Source organism: Stenella coeruleoalba, assembly GCF_951394435.1.
Source record: "Stenella coeruleoalba genome assembly, chromosome: 6".
In the NCBI taxonomy this organism is placed as follows: Eukaryota; Metazoa; Chordata; class Mammalia; order Artiodactyla; family Delphinidae; genus Stenella; species Stenella coeruleoalba.
This window is the reverse complement of record NC_137151.1, coordinates 112,993,886-113,017,679: the sequence shown is the minus strand read 5'-3', so window position 1 is coordinate 113,017,679 and position 23,794 is coordinate 112,993,886. Positions and strand designations below refer to the sequence as shown.

Sequence of the window (23,794 nt, the reverse complement as noted above, 5' to 3'; positions counted from 1 at the left end):
ACGGGAGCGAGCTTTACCCTCAGGGCTCAATCTGGGCTCTTTGTGAGTGCATGCGCGTGCGTGCGTGCGTGCGTGCGTGTGTGTGTGCGTGTGTGTGTGTGAGAAGAGAGAGACAGACAGAGACAGGCACTGAGGGTGTCAGGGAAAAGAACTGTAGTACAGCTCAACCTAAAGCTGAGGAGGCAGACACTCTGAGGAAGTGGCTCCTGTTTCCAGGTCCTCCTGGAAGGCACTCACTAACTGTGCGTGCTGCAGAAGCAAGGCACCAGGACAGAAGAAATATGGGCTTGGAGGGGGGAAAAAGAAAATGAGCGTTCTTTGGAAGGACAGAAGAAATTCCCCCAAGGAGGAAATGGTCTTTAAAGCTAATGGGCTATCAAACAGGAGAGTTCAAATAGGATCCACAACCTTCTGCCAGGAATCTCAGGATGAGATTCATGTTCTGAGAGTTAAATTATACCTTACGTAATAAAATGTGTATGTATACATATCCATATATTTCAAGAACTGCTCCCATTCCCAGAAGGAATTAGTTGCTCTTACTTTTTTTTCCTAAAAGTTATGCACACACAAGAAAAATTTCTCTCTCCATCCCCAAATTCAATTCCACAGTAACATGTGTGTGTATAATTTCTGTGCATCCAACCACTGCACTAGATCAGTCATCACAATATTGATTCCATCTCTGGGAATGCTAGCTTTACCACCCCTAAAATTCGCTCCCGTCTGGTTTCCTCCATTGGTCTCTTTCCCATCCCAGTATACCCACTCTCCCCCAGTACTACCAGAATGTGTCTTAAAAAGAAAAATCAGAGACTGAATAGAGAAGCTCAATAAGCATTTATTGGATATATTATTTGTTCACTTGAAGTATAATATTTACGTATAAAAATGACTATGAAGGTAACAACACCAACTGATTAAAATAATTTAAGACATTTAAGTCAGTTAAAGTTTGCACTTTTAAAGTAATAAGTAAATATTAACAATGATGTCTATCAACTATACTTTAAAACCCCCAACTAGGGCTTCCCTGGTGGCGCAGTGGTTGAGAGTCCGCCTGCCGATGCAGGGGACACAGGTTCGTGCCGCGGTCCGGGAAGATCCCACATGCCGCGGGGCGGCTGGGCCCGTGAGCCATGGCCGCTGAGCCTGCGTGTCCAGAGCCTGTGCTCCGCAACGGGAGAGGCCACAACAGTGAGAGGCCCGCGTACCGCCAAAAAAAAAAAAAAAGCCCAACTGTAACTATTTTGTAATTTTAGTGTCCTTTTCTTGAAGAAATACCTACTGTAAACAGACTCTGAAGGACTAATTTAACAGCGTAGTAATAAATGACACAAACGTTAATGTAACAACAGACATAAATACTGGACTACCCCAAATTTATTTACTATGACATACCCCAGGTCTGGAATCCTTTCCGCCATCCCAGTTATACCAGCAATAAGGTTACTATGGGAGATCATGACCCCCTTTGGAAGTCCTGTGGATCCACTTGTGTACATGATTACTGCAATATCTGAGGGCACTGGTTTGCTATGAGGTTTGTTTTCTGTATTGGAGAAGAAAAGACACACATACTTCTGAGAAATTTAGCTGTATCACCAACTTTTTCATAATCATCTGTTTGTCTAAGTGAGTTAACAACTATTAATTGGGTTCATACAAGCTCAACAAAACAGATCAAGTCCCTGCACATAAGAGATATATGCTATTGGGACAGACACAAACAAATCTAAAATGTTATAAGAGCTTTGAAGAAAAATAAAGCAGAGCAAGGTGAGAAGATGTTAGGAAAAGTGGCAGGAAATGAAGGTGAAGTAGCCGCCAGCACCATATCATGCCATCTCAGAGGCCACGCGAAGGACTCTGGATTTCACTCTGGGTGGAAAGCAATGTTACTTTCAACAGAGGCTTGTCATCACCTGTGACAAGGATCACTTTAGCTACTGTGTGGTTACCTAACTTAGAAAGGAAAGAAAGGAGGTATAGGGAGAGAAAAGGCCATTCCAGCAACTCAACTAAGAAATAAGGGTGGTCAGAGGAGGGTACCTAGACATTTGCTACAAAACGTTCTCTGCTTCAGAGCGGTGAAGTTAACATGGCTATACTCGGAATCCTGGATTAAAAGACACTGTCCCTCATTTGCACAAGCCTAAGAACAGCAGCCAACATCCTACAGAGGTGACACAGTAAGAAAGACTAAGAGAAGTAGGTCATGGATAGCACTGGTGATCTGCCTGAATTAATCTTGGAACTATCCTAAATGCGGTCTTCTTAAATAAATGAGGAAAACATTTTAAACACGTTCCCAAGTGAACTCTTTCTCTCCCACCTGTCAAGATATATTTCTTGACAATTGTTATCATTCAAGTTCTTGCTTCCTAATCCGCCATTCACTCCTTCATCCCATGGCACCATTCTCCTCTGTCACCAGCACTTAGAAGCTGCTCTCTCTGACGTGACACTGGCTAAGAAGTCCAACAGTGCTTTTGCAATCCCCGCATCACCGGACTCCTCCAGTGCACCTGGTCCTGCTGAAGACTCCTGCATCACTGAGGGGGCTCCTTTCACTCGGCTCCCACGAACCACACGCTGCATGTCTTCTTCCTTCTTCTCTGACCAATTCTTGGTGGCCTTTGGAGGTACCATTCTCTGTGGGTGACCTCACCTACTCCCACAGCTTTAATTAAAATCTGTTTCTAGCTTCGAAATCTTTTAACTCCAAATTAAACTCCAGCGTACTAGACTTGTATAGGCCACTCCCCACTACAAAGCTACATTTGCATGTCCCACCAGCAGGTAAATTCAACATGTCCAAAATTAACCTCAGCATAACCCCATTCCCAAGCTGAGTCAATGTTTACATCTAATTCATCACTATGTTTCCAACTATAAAGGAAGTACAGTCCCACCATCCTAACAGCTTTTGTGATATCCTTAAACATCAATATATTCTCTAACATCTTCTGACACTTATTTGAGAGTGGGAATTTCCGGTTACCATGCCTGGGTGTGCTAGTTGGAGGACAGAAAGATGTCCCCTCTGGAAACAACACAGTTAGAGCAGAAAGTAAAAGGAGGAATGCAGGTTTAGACACTTTACATATCTGTTAATACTTACAGATAATTCACATAGGGCAAGTTTAATGGCATTATTTGTTTAAATTTGTTTAAACAAATAATGGCATTATTTGTTATCTGGTTTAAACACTAACATTTAAACCAAAGAGAAAAAGGGAAACAGGAAAACTGTATAATGTAAAAGGTACTTTAAATTAACTTCAAATAAATACTACTTTTAGAACATTTTAATAAATTAACGTTGTTTTTCCTTAAGCTTTTTTTTTAAAGGGTAGATGACAGTATACCTAGAGTGACCTTTCTTCCCAAAGTGATGGCCTAGGAAACTAGTCTGTCACTTGATCTAACTTTAGAATCAAATATCTGGAGCACTTCTGGAGAACACGGTCACTGTAGAACATGCATGAGGAACTGGGAAACCGCGACATACCCATGCTAGCCTTGGCTCCCAGAGCCTGCACTGCTGCCATGGTGTGCACGATGACGCCCTTGGGGAACTCAGACCAGGTCGGTGGTTTACCGTCCACAGTGATGATGTGCCGCAGGCATGGGACTAGAGAAACTATATCCTGGAAAAACACAAGCATTCGTTGTATTCTTCATTACTCTTCATTAAATAGCTTGACAAATAGCCCAGGACACAAGAAAAGCAGTTTACCATATTCAGCAAATTGTTAATTTCTTGCCTCAAAAAAGCAAGAGTAGGGTGTAGTGGTACGAATACGCCTTTTTTCAGATGGAGAACTACTGGTCTGAAATATAAGTTACTGTTTTATGACATTAGATTTACTGTGTGTACCCTTGTTCTTTGGTAAAATCTTAATCAATAAAGTCAGTTCCTTACAAAAACGGGCATGTAAACACACACTGCCTGAACTACAGGGTAGCCAAACACTCCTCATGCTTTTAAGAGGCAAATAAAGATACAGGGGGAGAGGAAGGGAATCCTCTTATAAACTTGTGTTTAAAAAAAATCAGATATTATTGTTTTCACAGAGTTGTCTGCAGACGAAAGAAACCCCTTCTCCTGTAGTTTTGTAAAGTCTTTTTCTTCCCTTTAAAAAATTCTGAAACTTGTAATGACTCAAATGCTTCAGAACCAAGTGAATTACTAGTTTAAAAATAATCCTTAAAAATTACAAATTTATTGAAAATAGACTAGAAAACAGATGAGCACAATAAAGTTGTGATCCCTTCACCTCTGACATGGACACATTGACAATTAATTTGTAGCTCTCTGCGCTGCTTATACACAAATATATATGAAATCCACTTTTTCTTTTCTAAAGAAGAAGAACAAAGTATGAGAGTCCCACAAAGTTTACAGAGATATTAAGGATTTTAAAGATCATAAAAGAACTAAGTATCAATAATGAGCTCATGGCACTGAAAATTCTAAAGTACGGGACAGTTATTAGAAAACTAGTTCTCACCTTCAATTTTGTTTGTAAGAGTTCTTTACTAGTAATGATGTTGGTCACCTCTGTTTCATTTAATCCATGAACAATTGCTGGACCCCCTAGAGTAGCATACAACGTAACAACTACAGGGAAAAAGAAGGGCAAGTCAGACATTTGGACATTTCATGGAAATACTAAAAGGAATTAAATAAAGCCTCTGACCGTGGATGGAACATACTAAACCCTAAACTGTTAGATCCACAGTTTGTGATCTATTCATGCTGTCTTTCTAAATTATTTTAATATATTAACTAACATTATGCCTACTCACCCTTCTATAACTTCCCCCCAAAATTGCAATATTTTAAAATTTAAAATTTTTTTATTTTATTTTGTTTTGCCTATAGATGCTATTCTGAGACTGTCATGTTGAAAGGAATTACATTTGACTTCTAAAATGTCACAGTCTTAGTTGTTAACTACTTGATACTAAAATATGAAAAATATACCAATAAGAGAACACACTGAATGTCATATTTAAGATATTACTTGTTAAGAACATAGCATGAACAAGTGGTAATACTGCTTATGCTAAAGTAGAAAAATCTAAAGAAAGACATTCTTAGAAATGTCAAAATTAAATAATGATGATGAGGATGAAGAGAATTTTTATTTGCTTTCTCCCTAACTCAAAAAAGGTAGACTTAAAGTCACTGTAAGAGATAATTAAATCTTCTTAGAAGAAACATACTGTAAACCCAAACCTGTGACAACAAAAAGGTATGCCAGTTTAAAAAAAAAAACAGCAGAGGCATTTACAGCAAGAAATCTGATAAAAGTAGCTTTTCTGTTTCATCTGAAGGATAAGCAATGTCCATATTTTGCATCATATTTGGCACCAAGACCTCTGAACTAAGCCTCCAGGACTACCTCACAGACTGAAGCACCACAACTTCCACAGGTTGTGTTATAGTTACAACATAAAAATTATCATTTAACGGAGCAGCTAGGTTTGAGTATTGGAAGTGTTTTAGAGGCCAGCTGTTACTGACAGAAGTGGCATAACAAGATGACACTAACTTCAAAAAAAATTCTGAGAGGGGTAGCAGAGCAATGACCCACAGGTACAGATCTAGCTCCCCAGACCCAGAAAGTCCCCTCTGAACAGGTTCAAGTCCCCTTACTATACATGGTATAATTTGTTCCACGACTGGTTCCTTTTCCAAAATAGATCAACAATTCTAAGTGGTAACAAAGAGTTACCCACTGATTGGATACAAGGTAAAAATTAACATCAGAATCTTAAATTTCTTGGGAGTAAATATTTATAATAAAAAGTGAGTATCATCTCTCCCACATTAGGTCCACGCTTTGAGAAGATAACAAAGTCCACGTACGCTGAAAATTATACATGAAGCAGGCCTGTGCAGCGATCATCCACTCAGCCCTGGTTTCACAGAAGATGGCAATGTTGGTCTTTGGTTTCTGACCCAATATCTGTAAGCCATTTCCAAAATTAAAAGCGCTAACGAAGACATCTTCAAAGGACAGCCAATTATAGTTCCCAAGAATAACCTGATAAAACAGAAAGCATACGAATGGTTTTCAAATTAACCAAGATATTAACTTCTAGAAAGAAGCCAGGATGTGTCCACATTTTGACAGACCAGAAAGCTGTGTTTGTATATAAGCTATTTTGTTCTAACGAAAAGCTGGAAAGTGAGTTTCAAGTGAAAAGTCTATTTTTAAAATTAGCTCCTTTGTGATATCTTCTATGACAGCTCAAATCTTTTGCCAAATCTTTAACTGTAATTTGGGGGTAGGGGGTTGTTTTCCTTTAAAAAAAATTATTCAAGGTTTGACAGGATCTTAAACGTCAACTTTCTGGCCAAAGGCACATATATTAAGAATTCATTTATAGACTTCATTTACTTAAACAATGTAGATGCTAGTTTATAATTTAACCTAGTGTCAAGTACTACTGATACCAACATTTTACTTTCCCTCTGCTTATGAATTCCTGGATTTCAGTATCAGACAGTATAACATGATTCACAAACAGAAACTGGCAGACCCCAGCTAACAGAAATGCTTATGGCCATTCAGTTGGAACTGCTGTAACTAACTCTGGATAAGCAAAGTAAACAAGTCCCTATTTATACGACCGGGTGGGGAATTGTCATACTATTTTCCAGAGTCCCTCTGTTGAATGCCCGCGGGCGTGCCAGGGCTTTTGACTTTTATTTGTGCAGGTGACATCAAGGCTCACATTAGTAACAACCCCCTCTTAACTACCTTTAAGAATTTTCTCCAACTTAGATCAGGCCGTAAATCCCCAATTATATACAGATTAGACAGAAAGCTGTTCTTGCTGCAAAAATATATAGACAGTTCCCAAACATGGCTGCGTCACTAACATACGTCTCTCATGCCTTAAAACCATCTAACCATATTCATTTTCAAAAATGCTTATAATATTTAAGAGATTTCTAGAAAACAGAGGTTGGATGAAGATACAAATGGAAAAAGTTAAATACTGCCCTCTAGTGCCCTATTCCAAACTGGACTTGAGAAGTAAATTCTCATTTTGTTGGATAAAGCAGCTGAAATTAAAACGCTCACTTAACTTCAGTGGGTCCCAAACCCTCACCCTGCTCTGCACCCCCATGAAATGCTCAGCACGCAGAGCTCCAATGGCTTCAAAAGGAGCTCTCTGGCGGTGAGAAGGCAGACGAGAATTGGGCCAAAACGTGTAGGAACTGGATTCACCATTATTAAGAATTTCACACTCCAAAGACAGGCATGAGCTACCTCCTAGATTCTAGAATCTAAATGAGTTTTGTAAATTTCAGAGAATATATGTGTTCTGAAAAAGCATTAGCTATATAACCCAAATATGTAAACCCAAATAAATGATGGTGCAAAGAAATCAAGTCATGAGTTTTAATTCAAGTGTAACCAAAATCTGAATTTAATTCTTTAAACCACTGAATTTTCTAGGAGTGATCTTTCCCATAAAGATTACATTTAAGGGACCCTACCTACCCCATAATTTTATCTGACTTGTGCTAGAAAAGGTCTCAAATCCTAACTTTGACCCTATGGTTAGCCCACCCTGAGATTAAACTCATGTATCTATTCCCTGCCTATACTGTGGAACACTGCTGAAGAACACCAACCAGGTGTTTTAAATCCAGGATCACAGATCTCACCACCCAGCAATCCTATTATGCTTCCCTGGTACATTCATTTTCTCACCCTCTGAAATGGCTATCTGAAACCTTCTCCCTACTCAAATATCCTCTACCCTTTCTCTCCCTTCTCCACTTCCATGTGACGATACTATCTCACACTCCACTGAGAAATCAGAAATTAAACAGAAACTCCCTTACCTTCCTACCACCAAGTTTAATAACCTACATACACGTACCTGTACCCATACCCTTTGCAGTCCCTCACGGTATCACAGTGGCTGAAGTGTCCCTGACAAAAGCTCGACTCACTGGGACTTTAATTTGAAGAGCTTCCCAAGTTTCCATCTCTAGTCCTGACCACCCATACTTGGATCTCCAACCTGCTTTTTCACTTGATTATGCAACTAAGCTGTCTAACAGGTATTCCCCCAATGCAACCACTGCCCTCCACCTGCACCCTGTCACCCTAGTCCGTCTCTCCCCTGAACTAAGGAATGCTGACTGGCCAACTTCCATTCTTATTCCCCTTTACCCCCTTCTCCCTACAGTAGTGAGCTTTTGAAAAACATAAGTCAGCTTACTCCTCTGCAAGTGTTTTCCCTTTCCAGTAGGAATGGAGTTGGAAAACCTTACCCTGGCCTACAAAGCCTTAAGACTTTGCCAGTGTCTCTGTGCCCATCTCAAAACCTCTGTCCTGACTCACTTCCTATAAATACAACTTTGTCTTTTCTGTCCTTCAACCAGGCAGCGCAGGACCCAAGATGAGGCAAAACAGGTGCTCAGGGCACGAAATTTAAGGAGGCACTCGGTCTCAGGGTCTGAATGCCGTCATGAACTTTGCTCCCTAAGTGCCTCTCCCAGCTGGGCTCATTCCTGTTTTAGAGCCACTGCACAATCCTGTCCCACTGCAAAGAGGGCTCGTTACCGGCCTTCAGGCCTCCACTTAGCCGTCACTTACTCAGAGAGGCTATCACTGATCTCCAATCAGCTTTCTTTCTTCACGACAGTTATTAAATCTGTTACCTTATTATTTATTGTCTCTCTTCCTCCCATACAAATACAAGATCCAGAAAAAAGTAATCTGTGTGTCTTGTTCATTATTGTCTCCTAGTGCCTAGGACGGTACTAGCATGCAGCAGGCACTCAGCGATTATTCGCTAAATGTGTGGAACGGACCGGTGTAACGAAACAACTTGAATTCACTCTGGGCCTCGGGGTCTTCAACCTCTCCTCCAGCAGCCTCATTTGTTTAAAAGATGGCTTTTTTTAAAAAATTTATTTTATTTATTTATTTATTTGGCTGTGTTGGGTCTTCGTTTCTGTGCGAGGGCTTTCTCTAGTTGTGGCGAGCAGGGTCCACTCTTCATCACGGTGCGCGGGCCTCTCACTGTCGCGGCCTCTCTTGTTGCGGGGCACAGGCTCCAGATGCGCAGGCTCAGTAGTTGTGGCTCACGGGCCCAGCCTCTCCGCGGCATGTGGGATCTTCCCAGACTGGGGCACGAACCCATGTCCCCTGCATTGGCAGGCGGACTCTCAACCACTGCGCCACCAGGGAAGCCGATGGCTTTTTTTTAAAGGTCCATATCCACCTGATCATTTAACTCCCTCGGCTTCTTTTGTTCTCATCACCATTCAATCGCATACATCCTTTGCCACCACCTCTTAAATATTCTTATCTGTGACCCATGAGACATAAATATGTTTGACTGTCCTAAGAGTCAGGAAGACGCACGCCTAGTGTGGCTACGTGAACGGCCACAGTGGAGGCTAAATGATCCCTACGGTCGCTTTCCTCTCTCACACTTAATTGCCTGTATTTTCATTCTATGACAGGTGTGACATACACATATGTAAGTATCAGTGTTGTCGCTCAGACTATCACTGCCTGGGACATAGGAACTTAATAATTTACCTTTGTTCAGGAACCTATGAAATTAGATACCTTGATTATGCTGATGAGGAAGGCCTCTTATCTCAAAAGAAAACTATAAAAACAAAATGGAGATAAGATACAGAACATTCCATAAAACAAAATCACACAATACTTAACCAGTCAGGGCCCTGAAGAATGAGATATTCTATAAAGGTTAAGTGTTCAGGTAGCTGAGTTTAACCTCTATCAGCACTAAAACTTTTACTTTAACTATTCAGAACAGAGATATCTCAAAAATATATACTTTCCTACCGTCGACAAAGTACATCTGGCTTCATTTAACCTTTCCCTCTGCAAATGAAGATCTTTACAAACAAATTATGGTGAGGGAGCCAGAGAGTGAAAATATTGAAGAGATCTGGACAGTTGGTAATAACCATGGCGACGATGAGGGCAGCTAACCTTTACTAGTGTTTACTACGTGCTAGGTATGCTGTAGGTAACTCTCACAATAACTAAGATAATTACTATTATTCTCTCTATTTTACAGATGAGAATACTGAGGCATAGACAGAATAAACATAACTTGCTCAAATCCCACAGCTATTAAGTGACGGACTAGGATATGAACCCAGGCAGATTCATTCCAGAATCTAAGTACTAAATCACAATGCTCCAACTGCACTATAGAAAGGAGCTGAGATGCTGCTGGGCAAGTGAGTAAGGTGGCCTGATTAACAGCTGTAAAATATCATTTCAACTGCTGTGTTTGAGTGGATTATAATAGAGGCAAGGGTGGAAGCAGAAGACCTGATTTTTTTTTCTTTTTAAAGGGAACGGGGGTGGAGGGAGCTGTAAGGGGAAAATTTAAAAAAATCAGACTCCTGGTTTTTGACTTGAGCCATCTGGTACACAGCGGTGCCTTTAAAAAACAGGGGGATGACAGGGAGAAGAGCAAGTATGGAAAAGAAAACCAAGCGTTCTGGCTGGGGAGAGTATTAACATAATAACCAACCACAAATTCTGGCCAAGAGATGGGCCATTACTTTTTATATAAATTATGTAAATATCCTAATAAGTCAAAAAATAAATATCATACACATATGCAAATAGGATAAAAACATGACTCAAGAAAGAAATAACACAAAAGTAGGCAATGAGGAAGAGGAAAAGAAAGCTAAGTCAACTCCTAAGAACAGAAAGGAGTATTTCTAGTATCTTTTTGCATCAATTTAGAAGGAACGTCAGTCATAGTGAAACTTCTCTTTCTAAGCACTATGACTGCATAATTCCTTCTAGTTTCTTCTCTCTAAGGTGTGTAAAATATATAAGAAAAAGATGTAAAGTATCTCCGGAAGTTAGATCACTAAATGTTTGAGCTGGTCTTGCGTCCTCTGTTTCACTGCAAAGTTATTTTTATTCTTTGCAACTCTGTTCTATTTCAGGTACATGTATTTTTAAAACGTTCTGGAAACTGATCATTTCATTGTTAATTCATTTCAAAAGACATCAGTACAAGCACTTGCTGCTGGGAAGGCTGGAATCAGGAGCTACTGACACATTCCACACGCTTCACTCTGCCACAGTTTTATAAAACCATACGAGACTTAAAATGACAGCATAATATAGTCCTGGAAAAGCTGGCCAAGCCTCAGGAACACAGCCGCCTCTGTTTCTTCGCTGTCTGTTCTTCTGTTTGTGCCCCTCGGGAAACTTGTCTTGGTGAAGCTGATGGCCGCAGTATCCTGGGCATAATTACAGCGGAACCATCGCATCTTCACTTACCTTCCCTTGGAAGCTCAAAAGAGACTTTTAAGATAAGACAGAACAAAGCTTCAGAGTTCATTCATTTGAAATAGAGCTTTGAGCATCTTTGCTTCAACCATGCCAGATACACTCCAGGGTTAATCCCCAAAGCTCAGTCCCCCAAAACAGGGAGAAAACTTTTAGATGTTGCTAATCACTAGCTTTATTTTCCAATATAAGATTATCTTCAAATATGGAAACTATTAAATGAAGATACACTCCATCAAGATTACGTATGTGGGGCTTCCCTGGTGGCGCAGTGGTTGAGAGTCCGCCTGCCGATGCAGGGGACAGGGTTCGTGCCCCGGTCCGGGAAGATCCCACATGCCGCGGAGCGGCTGCGCCCGTGAGCTATGGCCGCTGAGCCTGCGCGTCCGGAGCCTGTTGCTCCGCAACGGGAGAGGCCACAACAGTGGGAGGCCCGCGTACCACAAAGAAAAAAAAAAAAAAAAAAAAAAAAAATTACGTATGTGTTCCACTCTTAGTAAGCACTCTGAGCAGAGGCCACACTGCCTAAGCAACTCTATTTTTACATCTAAGGGCAGGTTGTGAAAGGTCCCCTTTTCACTATCCTTCCATAGCAGCAGCTGCTGCTGCAATACAATGGGTGTTAAATAAGAAACCAAGGGCGGGGCAGCCTAGTTTAATACACAGTGGAGATACCCCCTTATCCAGTCTACAGACCACTGCTACAATTGCAATGCAGACCAGCAGAAACTGAAGTCTTGGCTAACCAGTGGTATAGCACACCTTCTCAAGTAAGGCTAACAAAAAATATTTGCTTTGTTTATGATACACAAAACCTACTTTCCCGATGAGTCTAATTTCAAACAAGAAAAAATATGTGTTTTCTACACCAGAGTTTATATTAAAGACTTCTGAAAAAAGTTTGATGAATCACAAATGCGAAGTTAATTGCTAATGTCAATCAATGGTAGGCACACCCTCGGACAGTGATATAGTATAGACAGAAAAGGGTGCGAACTGAAAATGTTTTCTCTCACCTTCTAACTTTTCTACTAGAGTTCAAATATTTCTTTGTTGAATAAACAATGAATACAAAGGCACCACGGTCAAGACAGGGAGGAAAGAGCCACATACTTTCTCTTTCTCTCTCTCTCTCTCTCTCTCTCTCTCTCTCACTCACACACACACACACACACACACACCCCCACACACACACACACCACGCACAGGGCATAAGAACTTTGCTTGTGTCGGGACTTCCCTGCTCCTGCCGTGGTTAAGACTCTGTGCTCCCAATGCAGGGGGCCCAGGTTTGATCCCTGGTCAGGGAACTAGATCCCACAGGCATGGCGCAACTAAGAGTTCACGTGCCACAACTAGGGAGCCAGTGAGCCAGAGCTACGGAGCCCATGTGCCGCAACTAAGACCCAGCACAACCTAATTAATATTTTTAAAAAAAAGAAGAACTTTGCTTGTGTCCATTGCATTACCTGGCCACACTTTTTTTGTGTGTGTGTGCGGGCCTCTCACCGTCGCGGCCTCCCCCGCTGTGGAGCACAGGCTCCAGACGCGCAGGCTTAGCAGCCGTGGCCCACGGGCCCAGCCGCTCCGCGACATGTGGGATCTTCCCGGACCGGGGCACAAACCCACGTCCCCTGCATTGGCAGGCAGATTCCCAACCACTGCGCCACCAGGGAAGCCCTATCTGGCCACATTTAAGGAACAACTATGACAGCTCTAGGATTTTATTTTGTCCTAATTATACTGACACCTGAATTAAGAAAGAATTTCATGTTCACCGTATTTTTCTCCTTTTTATATACTTGGGAACCAGTCTGCTGCTATGAGTACTGGATGACTGAAAGTGCTAGCTCCATAAATGCGTGTAGTGTGTGTATCCTGCACACTATCCTGTAGTGTGTGCAGGATACTAGAGAAAAAATAAGCTTCCTGCTAAAACAGGATTTCTGTTATATATGCTTTCATTAAAAGTAAGAGAACCCAATCTTTGAATTCAAATAGCAGTAGGAATTGTCAAAGGACAAAAATGAATGTTTATTTTAGATACAAAAAGCACAGAAAAGAAGGCAGAGGAGTGGAAAACTTTAGCACTTAAAAAATGTAGTGTTTTCAGTACCTTTTATAACTACCAGATCTCGCAAAGACAGAATCAAGGAAGGTACACCATAAAAAGTAGCAACTAAATATGACAAAAATCAGACATCAGTATGATAAAGTGTTTTGCAAATTATAATCTATAGGCTAGAGAAGAGTAATCAAACATGCTGAACTACATGACTTCAATTTCTCGAAATGTGCTATTAACTAACCCCAGCGAGATCTTAATTTAGCAAAAAAAGGGAAAAAAAATTATTTAAGTGAGGCAAAACTAGGTCACCAAAAGAAACAGGGAAAATGCCTTAAAAGTAGAGTGACCACAGGATTTATCCAAATCACCCTGGCGACTGTAGGGGGCACTATTAATGCCAGAACAACAAGTGTAAGTCAGGAGGGGTCCAGGCACAACAGGATAAAACATCACTCCATTCGAAGGTTAGGAACACATACAGATTCTGTTGTCTAGAGTTAAAATAATGTTTCTGAATTTCTAGGCGTCACTGATTATTAACTTGCGTGCCATCTCCTTTACGTTTACAAGATGATGACTGGAATTTGTGTGGTAAGTGGCAACATTAATGGACCATTAAGTCAAACAACATCCTTCTCACTCCCCTCCCCACATTCTGCAGTAACAGGAGTAAATCTGAGCGTTTCATTCCATAGCTGTGCTTATTTGGACTCTCCTCCAAGATCTGAGAGTTCCTTCATGATTAACAGAAAAAAGACAGCTGGAGTCAGGGTGTAGTTGGAAAAAGAGGGTAAGGGAAAAACAACTGTGCCTACACAGGTATTAAACCTATAACCTAACCAAATTATCAACTAACTACAGATCATCTTACTGCCTCTAAAAAAACTTGATCTTCAATTCTCACCTACCAGAACTTCAAGAACCGTTTATAAGAAACTCACATACCCAAGTTCATGAGCAGCATTTTCATGACATTTCTATACTTATTACCCCTCACAGGGCTGCACTACTCCATGATATAAGTCTTTAGATTCATTCATACAATTTTGCCCAGTGAATTCCCAAGACGATAATAAAAGCTAGAGCATTTACACTAGATACCACAAACTGTGCCACACACATACCTGTAGAATGTACACACACAAACACACACACTCTCACTCCCTTTCTCTATTAATCCTCTCAACAACTCTGAGCTGGGATTATTTAAGGAGATTGGAGCTAGACACCCTGGGTTCTGGTCCCAGCTTCACCACCTGCTAGCTACAATGCCCTTGGGTAAGTTACCTAACCTATCTGTGCCTCAGTGCCATCATCTGTAAAGGAGGGATATCCCGACCACACTAACCCGTAGGGCTATTGTAAGTCTTAAATAAGTTGATGTGTGTGAAGCTCTTAAAACGGCCTGGCTCATAAGAAATGCTAATAAATGTCAGCAATGATCATTACCTCCATGTTAAAGAAACTGAGGCAAATGTGTTATGTAGCTTTTCGGAAGTCACACACAGCTAGTAAGTGGCAAAGCCGACATTCAAACCCACGGTCTGTATCTGGAGTCCAGGCTCTCAAGCACTGTTACACTGCCTCTAAGGATGTCTTATCCTCTGTTTCAAATCAATAATGGCAAGTTCTATATCTGTGAAAAGAAATTCTTAGAAAACCAAAGCACTTGCCACAAACCCAAGTACCAAAGTACTTTGTATCCAATGGAACATTATAATCAGAAAAAGCAGGTCACACCCCAAAACCCAGAGCAATCTCGAGCTCACAGGCGCTTCTGGAACTACCAGGGAATATAGTTGCAAACCCCAAACTGCCCTAGACATTCCATTCCAAGTCCTGGTAGCCATTCAGGCTCAGAAGTGCCCCACACCAGTGAGTGATCTCAAGGTCTTCGTGAAAATTCGGAACAAATCCATGCCGGGGGTACAGAAGGAGAAAAAAGCGCAGTCTAGTCCCCTTCTACCCCGTTTCTCCTGCCACATGAGCAAATTCCAACAGAAGCAGGCCGTGCTTGTCCCCTGCCACCATTTCTAAGCGTACATTCTATTCAGAGCGAATTCAAAGGCAATAAAAAGCCACATTACCTTTTTAAAAATTTTTCCGTTTGGCTGCACTTCATCTTCCTCATTTAAAATTTCACGTGTTCCCAGGAGTCTCTTGTCCTTGAATTTGTTTTTCGCGTGCATAAAAACTTTATCTAGTGTATCACATCCAGGGTATAATACTGAGGCCAAGCCATCCAGGCTGTTAACAGACCTGTACGCAGACTCGGGTTTTGAATTTACAGGCTTCGCTTTAATTTGGTTTGATTTTTCTTGTCTTGACTCAGACAAAAAATAATATGGAATATATGTTAAAATAGTATAAAGTGATATTATAAAATGTATGAAATATAAAAGAATGGGGTTGATGGTATGTTTTAGCTTCATAGTCGATGGCTTTGAAGATATGTGGTTATTCATAGTGCTCAAAAAGTAGAATTAACAGATTTCTGTAAGAATCTAGAAGGAAAAGAAAGAAAGTTATTAGTCAAAAAATCATTCTTAAGTAACTTTAAAGAAGAAGTCTTCATATCAGATAGGCACACGATTTTTTTTCCCAATAAGCAGCAGCTAGTATACTGGCCGCCAGCAATGTCCTGTCCACTCTTGATATTTATAGGATACACATTTATGCCATATCTATTAACAACGGGATTTCTACAGAAAAGCTTCCACATCATTCTGTAAACAGGTGGCTTTTCCAACCTAACCCCCAGTAACCACCAATACTTCCCAGTCGTGAAGAGGAAGCAAACCAGAAGACCTACAAGAGAATGGAGACCAACAATGCACCCATTTCCTGTTCTTCAGTGTCTCGTTACATTAGAGATGGCAGACACTTAGCACATATGCCACACTCTCCTCTCTCCCGACCCCTGCAGCCACTGCTGAATCATCACTGCTTTCTTTCCCAGGGAGCCCCCTTCTCCCACTCTAGGCAGCAACAAGCAATTGGAGTTAGCAAACCATATGAAATTCACTTCCCACAGTGATTCTAGATATTTTTCAATTTAGGCAGGTTAAATTGTGAAGCAAGAAGACAACAGACTTTGGACATTTTACATGTTGCATTTATCAGATTTATTGAGAATCTACTATGTGTCAGACACTGTTCTAAGTACAGGGACTATAACAGTGAAAGAAACACTCTCTCTTCCCATGGAACCTATACATCCCTTGGGAGAGGTAGACAAATATCACCAGATGGTGAGAAACCCTAAGAGGGAAAAATGAACCCAGTAAGGGAAATACTAGGTGACCAGGCAAGGCCAAAGAGGTGCTCTAGTATGTGGGTGGTCCACGAGAGCCTCCCTGGCCAGTGATACTTGAGCTGAGACTTAAAGGAAGAGGGAGGGTGGGGAAGAAGAACACAAGGCAGAGGACACAGCCTTTGTTTGGTAGGTAGGTGACAGTATCATTTTTGAAGAAACAAAACTGAAGCTAACTACTAACTGATTACTCCACCCAGCTCTAAATCCAGGATTATGATTTCTAGCATTCTTCATCTCCATGTCATAGAAATTCTATTCTAGGAAAGCATGGCCGAGAGATCTGAGGAATCCCTTCTTTCACCCAGTCTCCACTCAGGGCAGAAGCTCTACTGCAGACGCAGCAGACCAAGACTGCTGGGCACCATGATTCGTAAGGTGGATGGCAGGGAGAGAAGCTCCAGAGACCAGTGGCTACAGCCAAGCCCAGGACCCCACTCACAGAGCAGAGGACAAGCTGCTGCCCCTGCCCCTGCCCCTGGCTCTGGAGCAATGGCACAGAGGTTCTCCCCAGGCCAGAGAAGCAGGCTGTAAGAACACAGATAGAACCACTAAGCAATCCCTAAGAGGACTGACCTTAGTTGCAACAGAGAACAGAGAAGTTCAAGCCTAATGGCACTATGGAAAACAATGGAGACTTTAGTGGTGAGCAACTAAGATGAGGCTGGTAGTTCCACAACAGGAACAAGCAAAAGAACAGATCCAGAGAAGTTCAATGGAATCATGGAAAGAGACAGCTAGGAAGAGCCCTCCTAGAGTCAGCACAGCTCAAAGACTGGCCTCAAACACAACCCCTACAAAGACCATCTAATTTAACTGGATCACCCTGTGGGGCAACTTATAGCCCAGGGCACTGTGCAAAACAATAAAGCCATCGACTGGCTATCAGTGGAGAATATTTGCTGGGTGTGGTGCCAAGAGGCACACCAGGGAGGCAGACCATTAAAGGGAGCCCTACAAGAACCACCGTGCTTCACCCCCTGAAAGAAGGGACTTCAAAGTAACTGTGCGTGTTCCCAAGGCTGTGCCCTTGAAGGAGCCCCATCAGAGGATGCATGCTACAGAAAAAGTAAACTTCACCAAAACCGGTCAGCCAAGTCAGCAAACAAGCAAGCAAACAAGAAAGTGCAGAAAAGGGGAAGGCGGAATCAGTATTCAGAACTGCTACAAAAATATCTAAAATGTCCAGTCTACAACAAAAAATTATGAGGTATGCAAACAAACAGGAAAGTATGACCCACACACAGGGAGAAAAGCAAGCAACAGAAGTCCTCCTTGAGAGGATCCAAATGTCAGACTTAGCAGACAGCGCATCAAAGCAGCTATTATAAATGTGTTCAGAGAACTAAAGGAAACCATTCTTAAAAAATTAAAAGTCAAACTCTGCAACTTTACAGGAAAAGGGACACCTCCGAATTTGCTCATGCACAGCTGGTGAGAAGCCAGGACTCCCAACTGACCTCTGGGCTCTGTTCACCATTCCAAGCTCTTTTCTTCAACAACGTATTGTGTAGTACCCTGAAGAATTGAGTCCAAAGAATCTAGATTTCTGCCAGAAAGGGCATGGGGAGCCACTGAAGGTTTCTGTACAGAAAAGTGGCACAACGAAAACAACGGCCCTAATACTTTCAGGACATCAGAATTGCAAAGAATAGATGCACCTTAATAACCCAGGAGAATGATGTTATCTCACTAAGTACTCTGAAATTTAATTCTGCATGTTTGCATTTTGAATTTAAAAATAACTGTGATTTAAAAAACTATATCCACAGATGATATGAGTGTAATATAGAAAATCCAAAGGAACCCACTGAAAAACTAATGGAACAAACAAAGAATTCAGCAAAGGTTGCAGGATATAAGATGAATATACAAAAATAAACTGTATTTCTACACACTAGCAATGAATAATGGGAAAATGAAGAAAACAATTATATTTACAACACTTTCAAAAATACTTAGGATTAGCTATAACAAGAAGTGCAAACTTTGTACTATGAAAACCACAAAACATTGTTTAAAGATATTAAAGACCTAAATAGAAAACATCCTGTTTATGGATTTTAAAACCTAATATTGTTAAAATAGCAACATTCCCCAAACTGATGTACAGATTCAACACGATGCTTATCAAAATCTCTGCTGACTTCTAGAGAATTTTGTAAGCTGATCCTAAAATTCACATGGAAATTCAAAGTAGCCAGAACAGCCAAAACTTTTGAAAAAGAACAAAGTTGAAGTGCTCACACATCTCAGTTTCAAAGCTTGATACAAAGCAATATTAATCAAGACAGTGTGGTACTAGAAAAAGTACATATATATAGATTAACAGAATAAAATTGAGAGTCCAGAAATAAACTTTTCTATTATGGACAACTGATTTTCAACAAGATGGCAAAAAAAACTCAATAGGGAAAGAAGAGTCTTTCCAACAAGATGGCAGAAAAACTCAATAGGGAAAGAACAGTCTTTTCAACAAATGGTGCTGGAACATCTGGACATCTACACCTAAAACAACGAAGACGAACCCCTTTCTTATACCATACAAAAAATTAACTTAAAATGGATCACAGGCCTAAATATAAGAACTAAAACTATGAAACTTTAATAAGTACTAATCATTGAGTATAAAGTGTTTCAAGAAGAGTACAGTAAAAGGTAAGAGGCTAGTTCTGGCTTTTTCTGAGACATCCTCTTGAAGCAAACAGCAATTTATTATGATCTTAAAAGTCCGGGGACAGGAAGGGCAGAGGAATGGAGATTTTGAATAGATGATACCACACAGCTTGAACAAGCCCCCAAATCAGCAGGTGTTCAGGAAATAATCAGCCACCCAGTAGAGCAGGGTAGGGATGAGGAGATGAGAGATGAGGGCAGGGTATTAAAGGCCCCAAATTGTAAAGGTCAAATTGTTGTGGCCTTTGATGCTGAGGAAGAAACTTAGTTTGCATTCAAATGTACATAAACACACAGTATTAGAAAATAACTTTATGCAGAGGATAACCTGAAGGCAGCAGAAACTGGAGCGAAGGAAATTACATAAGAGACAACAAGTAATCATTTACTCCTCGGTCACAAGGCTATGGTGGGTGTGACAAGGAGCAGCAGCTAGGATTCCTGGCTCCTAACTGCCCAGAGGGTGGCAAGGGTAGCAGCTGTTCCTCCAGCCTTTCCAACAACTGAAATCTTTCTGCTTAACATAGTGAGGATGGTACTGTATCTGAATCGTCAACAGAATAAAGCTGCAAATTAGAGCAGAGGCAGTGAAAGGAGGGAAAACAGCTAGGGTGCCTTCAACTGAGACAGAAATACAAACAGTGAAGAGGTTGGCCAGTGGCTGGATGATTGGTGGAAAGGAAATGAATACAAGTCTTGAAAATAATGGGTTTAAGATGTCTGTGAGTCATCCAAATACACAAACTGTGAAAGTTAAGAGGGGTCAGAGCTGCCCAAAAAGAACACACAGGAAACCTCCAAGGTAAGTTCAAGGACAGAAAACTTTGGAGGGAAACTAATGCCAAGACTGAGAGGAGGAAAATCCCATGGAAAAGGCCAATAAAGTAGGAGAACTTGGAAAGGGCAGTGTCATGAAGGTCAAGGGAGGGGAGAGTTAATGGTGTCAAGCGTAGCCTAGATGTACCAGTCACATGCAATTAAGACATTTAATGTCTCTACAATGTTTTAGATAAACTAGGTAAAGTAACAAAACTTTGGTCAATTGCATCTTATTTGCTCAATGGCTACAGAAAATGTAGACTAGTGTCAACTGAAAAAAACGCACATCCAAAAAGTCGAGTGTTTATGTTTTATTCCACAGACATACTGAGGACTTTCAGTCCAGGAGACAGGCTCTCAGATAGCTCTGACAGACTGTTCCAAAGAGGTAAGGAAGGAGCCAGGGTATATAGGAGTTGTTCAAAAACAAATCACGTAGTTGAATATCAAAAGATTTCTGCTAATTAAAGAAAAAAAACAAACATCAAGTTAATGAACTTAGTGCTTTTCTATATATAGGAAGATGCAAGAGTCTGGGCTCACTGAAATCATTCCTTTGATATGCACCTTAACTGTGTAGGGCCACTATTCTGTTTTTCTCTATCCTGAATGGGCTCATGGCTTGACGGCCACAACATCCTTCGTTTACTGATGTGGCAGGCAACATTCTTCATGCACACTAGGAAACCAGTCACGGCTACTTTATTATGTTGCCACATCTTAGAATATGAGTATTGGGCTTCCCTGGTGGCGCAGTGGTTGAGAGTCCGCCTGCCGATGCAGGGGACACGGGTTCGTGCCCTGGTCCGGGAGGATCCCACATGCCGCGGAGCGGCTGGGCCCGTGAGCCATGGCCGCTGAGCCTGCGCGTCCGGAGCCTGTGCTCCACAACGGGAAAGGCCACAACAGTGAGAGGCCCGCGTACCGCAAAAAAAAAAAAAAAAAAAAAAAAAAGAATATGAGCATCACCTTTCAGAAAGTAAACTTGAACTATTAAATCTATTAATCTTTTCCTTCACAGCTTCTAGGTTTCCAATTTAGTTTAAGAAGGCCTCATCCAACTCCATGGTTAAACTAATGGTATCCTATATTTTTTTTCTAGTATTTGCAAAATCTTTGTATTTTGATCTTTAATCAACATGGAATTTATTTTTCTCTATTGTTTAAGGGAAAAAGCTAACTTTTCCTTTCAGGTGAACTGTCTGAACCATTTATGAAATAAACCATCCTTTTCTCAATTAACCAGAATGTCATCTTCCATAATAAGTTATCATTCACACTTGGATTCGTTTCTGGACGCTGTTCTGTTTCTTGGATCCACCTGTCTACTGCTTTGCTAATACCACACTACACCAAAGACAGATCTACAATGCTTCTTCAACTGTGATCCATGGACCAATCAGATCAGAATTACCTTAGAGTATATTTTAAATAAAGATTCCTCAGACATACCTTTCCCTTCCTTTCTTTCCCAATACCTATAAGCTGAAAACTACTGGCAGACTCAGTTTTAAACAGCAGCCATGTGATTTTATTGTGCACTTATGTTTGAGAACGACTGCTTTAAATAGCTGGTAAGACCCTCACCAGCCATATTTTTCAAAATTTTCTCATCAATTCTTACAGATTAATTCCACATAAATTTTAAAGATTTAACATTTCTTTACGGTGAAACACAATTTAAAAAATCAGAGACTTCCCTGGTGGCGCAGTGGTTAAGAATCCGCCTGCCAATGCAGGGGACATGGGTTCGATCCCTAGTCTGGGAAGATCCCACATGCCAAGGAGCAACTAAGCTCGTGAGCCACAACTACTGAGCCCACGTGCTGCAACTACTGAAGCCTGTGTGCCTAGAGCCTGTATACTGCAACAAGAGAGGCCACCGCAATGAGAAGCCCACGCACAACAACAAAGAGCAGCCCCCGCTCACTGCAACTAGAGAAAGCTCGCGTGCAGCAATGAGGACGCAACACAGCCAAAAAATAACAAAAAGTAAATTAAATTTAAAAATAAAAAAGGAACAAATATATATATCACTTATATGTGGAATCTACAAAAATGATACAAATAAACTTATTTACTAAACAAAAATAGACTCACAGACAGAAAACAAACTATGGTTACCAAAGGGGAAAGGGCGGGAGAGGAAAAATTAGGAATTTGGGATTAACAGATACATACTACTATTGATACGTATGAAATAGATAAACAACAAGGACCTACTGTATTGCACAAGGAACTATATTCAATATCTTGTAATAACCTATAATGGAAAAGAATCTGAAAAAGAATATATATGAATGAATCATTATGCTCTTCACCTGAAACATTGTAAATCAACTATACTTCAATTAAAAAAAGGAAAACAAGATTTAGGAAAAAAACAAAAAAATGCCATGACAGAATATAGAAAGAACTCCTATAAAAAAAAAAAAATTCAAGCAACAAAAAGGAAAACTGGGCAAAGAATATGTACAGAGAAGCCAAAAAAGAGGAAATGCAGATGGCTAATACATACAGACAGTATTCTCCTGAACTTGTAATCAAGATTAAAATGAAACCATACTAATTTGCATCCAACAGTTTCACAAATATGTAAAAGACTACCATATATCCAGAATGCACTGAAGTATTCCAGCAGTACAGTATTAATATTTAAAACACACACACACAAAACACACCCTTTGCAATCCCACATTCAAACTCTAGTCTACAGAAAAGCAAATGCTTATTAAACATATAAACAAAGATTCAATCATTCATTTGCCAAATAAATATTGAACACAGACTCCATACCCAGACCTCTTCCAGAGGATGAAGCCACAGTCATGAACAAAAACATGGGAAGCAAGCAGACCACGCACAAGTAACTAAATACCGAGAGGTAACAGGAGCTACCGAGACAAATAAAGCAGGTTAAAGGGAATGAATTTGAGGGAGGAGAGGACTGCTGCATCAGAAAGCAGTTAAGAAAAGGCATCTCAGGGGCTTCCCTGGTGGCGCAGTGGTTGAGAGTCCACCTGCCGATGCAGGGGACACGGGTTCGTGCCCTGGTCCGGGAAGATCCCACATGCCGCGGAGCGGCTGGGCCCATGAGCCATGGCCAATGAGCCTGCGCGTCTGGAGACTGTGCTCTGCAAAGGGAGAGGCCACAACAGTGAGAGGCCCATGTACCACAAAAAAAAAAAAAAGAAAGAAAAGGCATCTCAGATGTTACGAGCGGATATCTGGGAGAAGAGCACTCTAGCTGAACCCAGGGAGAGAGGGGGACAGTGAAAGGAGACAAGGTCGGAGAGGATACTGTGAGAAAGGGGCCGGATCCTGAAGGGCCTGTCACTGTGAGAACAGTACTGACGCGGGAGACCGCAGCTGCTGCAGGAGCTCTGACAGGGATCAGGTGGCAAGATGACACTGGCTTGGACCAGGAGGAGGACGGAGGCGGCAGTGAGAAATGACCTGACTCTATTTTGAAGGTACAGCCCTGTATACAGCGAGAGAGAAAGAGGGGTCAAAAGTGATTCTCAGGGTTTTGGCTTGAGACGTTGAAAACTACTGAGCTGCCATTTACTGAGA

At 41.1% G+C, this 23,794-nt stretch overlaps 1 protein-coding gene across 3 annotated transcripts in view; it reads right to left on the bottom strand.

The window, feature by feature from the left end:
* Window positions 1–23,794, bottom strand: part of ACSL3 (acyl-CoA synthetase long chain family member 3) — a 79,160-nt gene that overhangs the window by 16,597 nt on the left and 38,769 nt on the right. For all 3 annotated transcript variants that reach the window (XM_079925224.1, XM_079925223.1, XM_079925222.1), the window contains 5 exons: window positions 15,501–15,917; window positions 5,882–6,059; window positions 4,518–4,627; window positions 3,515–3,653; window positions 1,402–1,552 (listed from right to left, as the gene is read on the bottom strand). In XM_079925224.1, the coding sequence (XP_079781350.1) occupies window positions 1,402–1,552; window positions 3,515–3,653; window positions 4,518–4,627; window positions 5,882–6,059; window positions 15,501–15,878 (956 nt within the window). In that variant the 5' untranslated portion in view covers window positions 15,879–15,917. The remainder of the gene's footprint in view (window positions 1–1,401; window positions 1,553–3,514; window positions 3,654–4,517; window positions 4,628–5,881; window positions 6,060–15,500; window positions 15,918–23,794) is intronic.